The 1,069-nt window shown below is 64.9% G+C and overlaps 1 protein-coding gene across 1 annotated transcript in view; it reads right to left on the bottom strand.

Moving 5' to 3' along the window:
• Window positions 1–1,069, bottom strand: part of FOXK1 (forkhead box K1) — a gene marked incomplete at its 3' end in the record, with an annotated part of 66,491 nt that overhangs the window by 23,581 nt on the left and 41,841 nt on the right. Inside the window, exon 5 of the mRNA XM_014549991.1 lies at window positions 64–68. Within this exon, the coding sequence (XP_014405477.1) occupies window positions 64–68 (5 nt within the window). The remainder of the gene's footprint in view (window positions 1–63; window positions 69–1,069) is intronic.

The following is a 1,069-nucleotide window of genomic DNA, read 5'->3' as shown; positions in this document are numbered from 1 at the left end:
GAGGTTCCTGCCCAGAGGAAGCTGGGAGCGCGGCCTATGCCGGCCTCCACCCACGGGGGCCACTGCTTCTTGCGGTTCCCTCTGCCCCGGGAGCGGGAGGGCAGGCGGTGATGCGTGTGCACGCCCCACGCACAGCGTCCTGGAGGGACACGCACACGGGCTGAGGCTGAGAGGGAGCGGGCAGTTATCTCATTCACGGCTTCCTGTACGAGACCCACGTGGATGCTGGGAGCCGTGGATGCTGGGAGCCATGGATGCTGGGAACTGTGGATGCTGGGAACTGTGGATGGTGGGAGCGTGGATGCTGGGAACTGTGGATGCTGGGAGCGTGGATGCTGGGAGCCGTGGATGCTGGGAGTGTGGATGCTGGGAGCCGTGCATGCTGGGAGCCGTGGATGCTGGGAGCGTGGATGCTGGGAGCTGTGGATGCTGGGAGCGTGAATGCTGGGAGCCATGGATGCTGGGAGCGTGGATGCTGGGAACTGTGGATGCTGGGAGCGTGGATGCTGGGAGCCGTGGATGCTGGGAGCGTGGATGCTGGGAGCCGTGCATGCTGGGAGCCGTGGATGCTGGGAGCGTGGATGCGGGGAGCGTGGATGCTGGGAGCGTGGATGCTGGGAGCGTGAATGCTGGGAGCCATGGATGCTGGGAGCGTGGATGCTGGGAGCGTGGATGCTGGGAGTGTGGATGCTGGGAGCGTGAATGCTGGGAGCGTGGATGCTGGGAGCGTGGATGCTGGGAGCGTGAATGCTGGGAGCGTGGATCCTGGGAGCCAGTCGCCCTCACGCCCTCTGAGCTTTGAGATGTGAGAAGACACCGCTTCTCCAGGAAACATTAAGTCAGAACCTGAAGCTGCGCCTTAGAAAGAAACCAACAGGACGAGCACCCCGACCTTAGAGGCCCGGTCCCAGCCGCGCAGGCACCCGCCACCCAGGAGGGAAGGACGGAGTCTCCCCTGAGAGCCCCCGCCACGGAAGGGATAGGACGGGCCGTGTCAGCGCTCACACACAGGAGACTCGCCAGCGTCCTCGAGGGGAGCAAGAGGTCAAAGGGCAGGCCACCAGCCTGG

This window comes from Myotis brandtii, unplaced genomic scaffold (assembly GCF_000412655.1).
Source record: "Myotis brandtii unplaced genomic scaffold, ASM41265v1 scaffold579, whole genome shotgun sequence".
Classification (NCBI taxonomy): Eukaryota; Metazoa; Chordata; class Mammalia; order Chiroptera; family Vespertilionidae; genus Myotis; species Myotis brandtii.
Note: the sequence above shows the minus strand (reverse complement) of the source record. Positions and strands in the feature narration are given on the sequence as shown.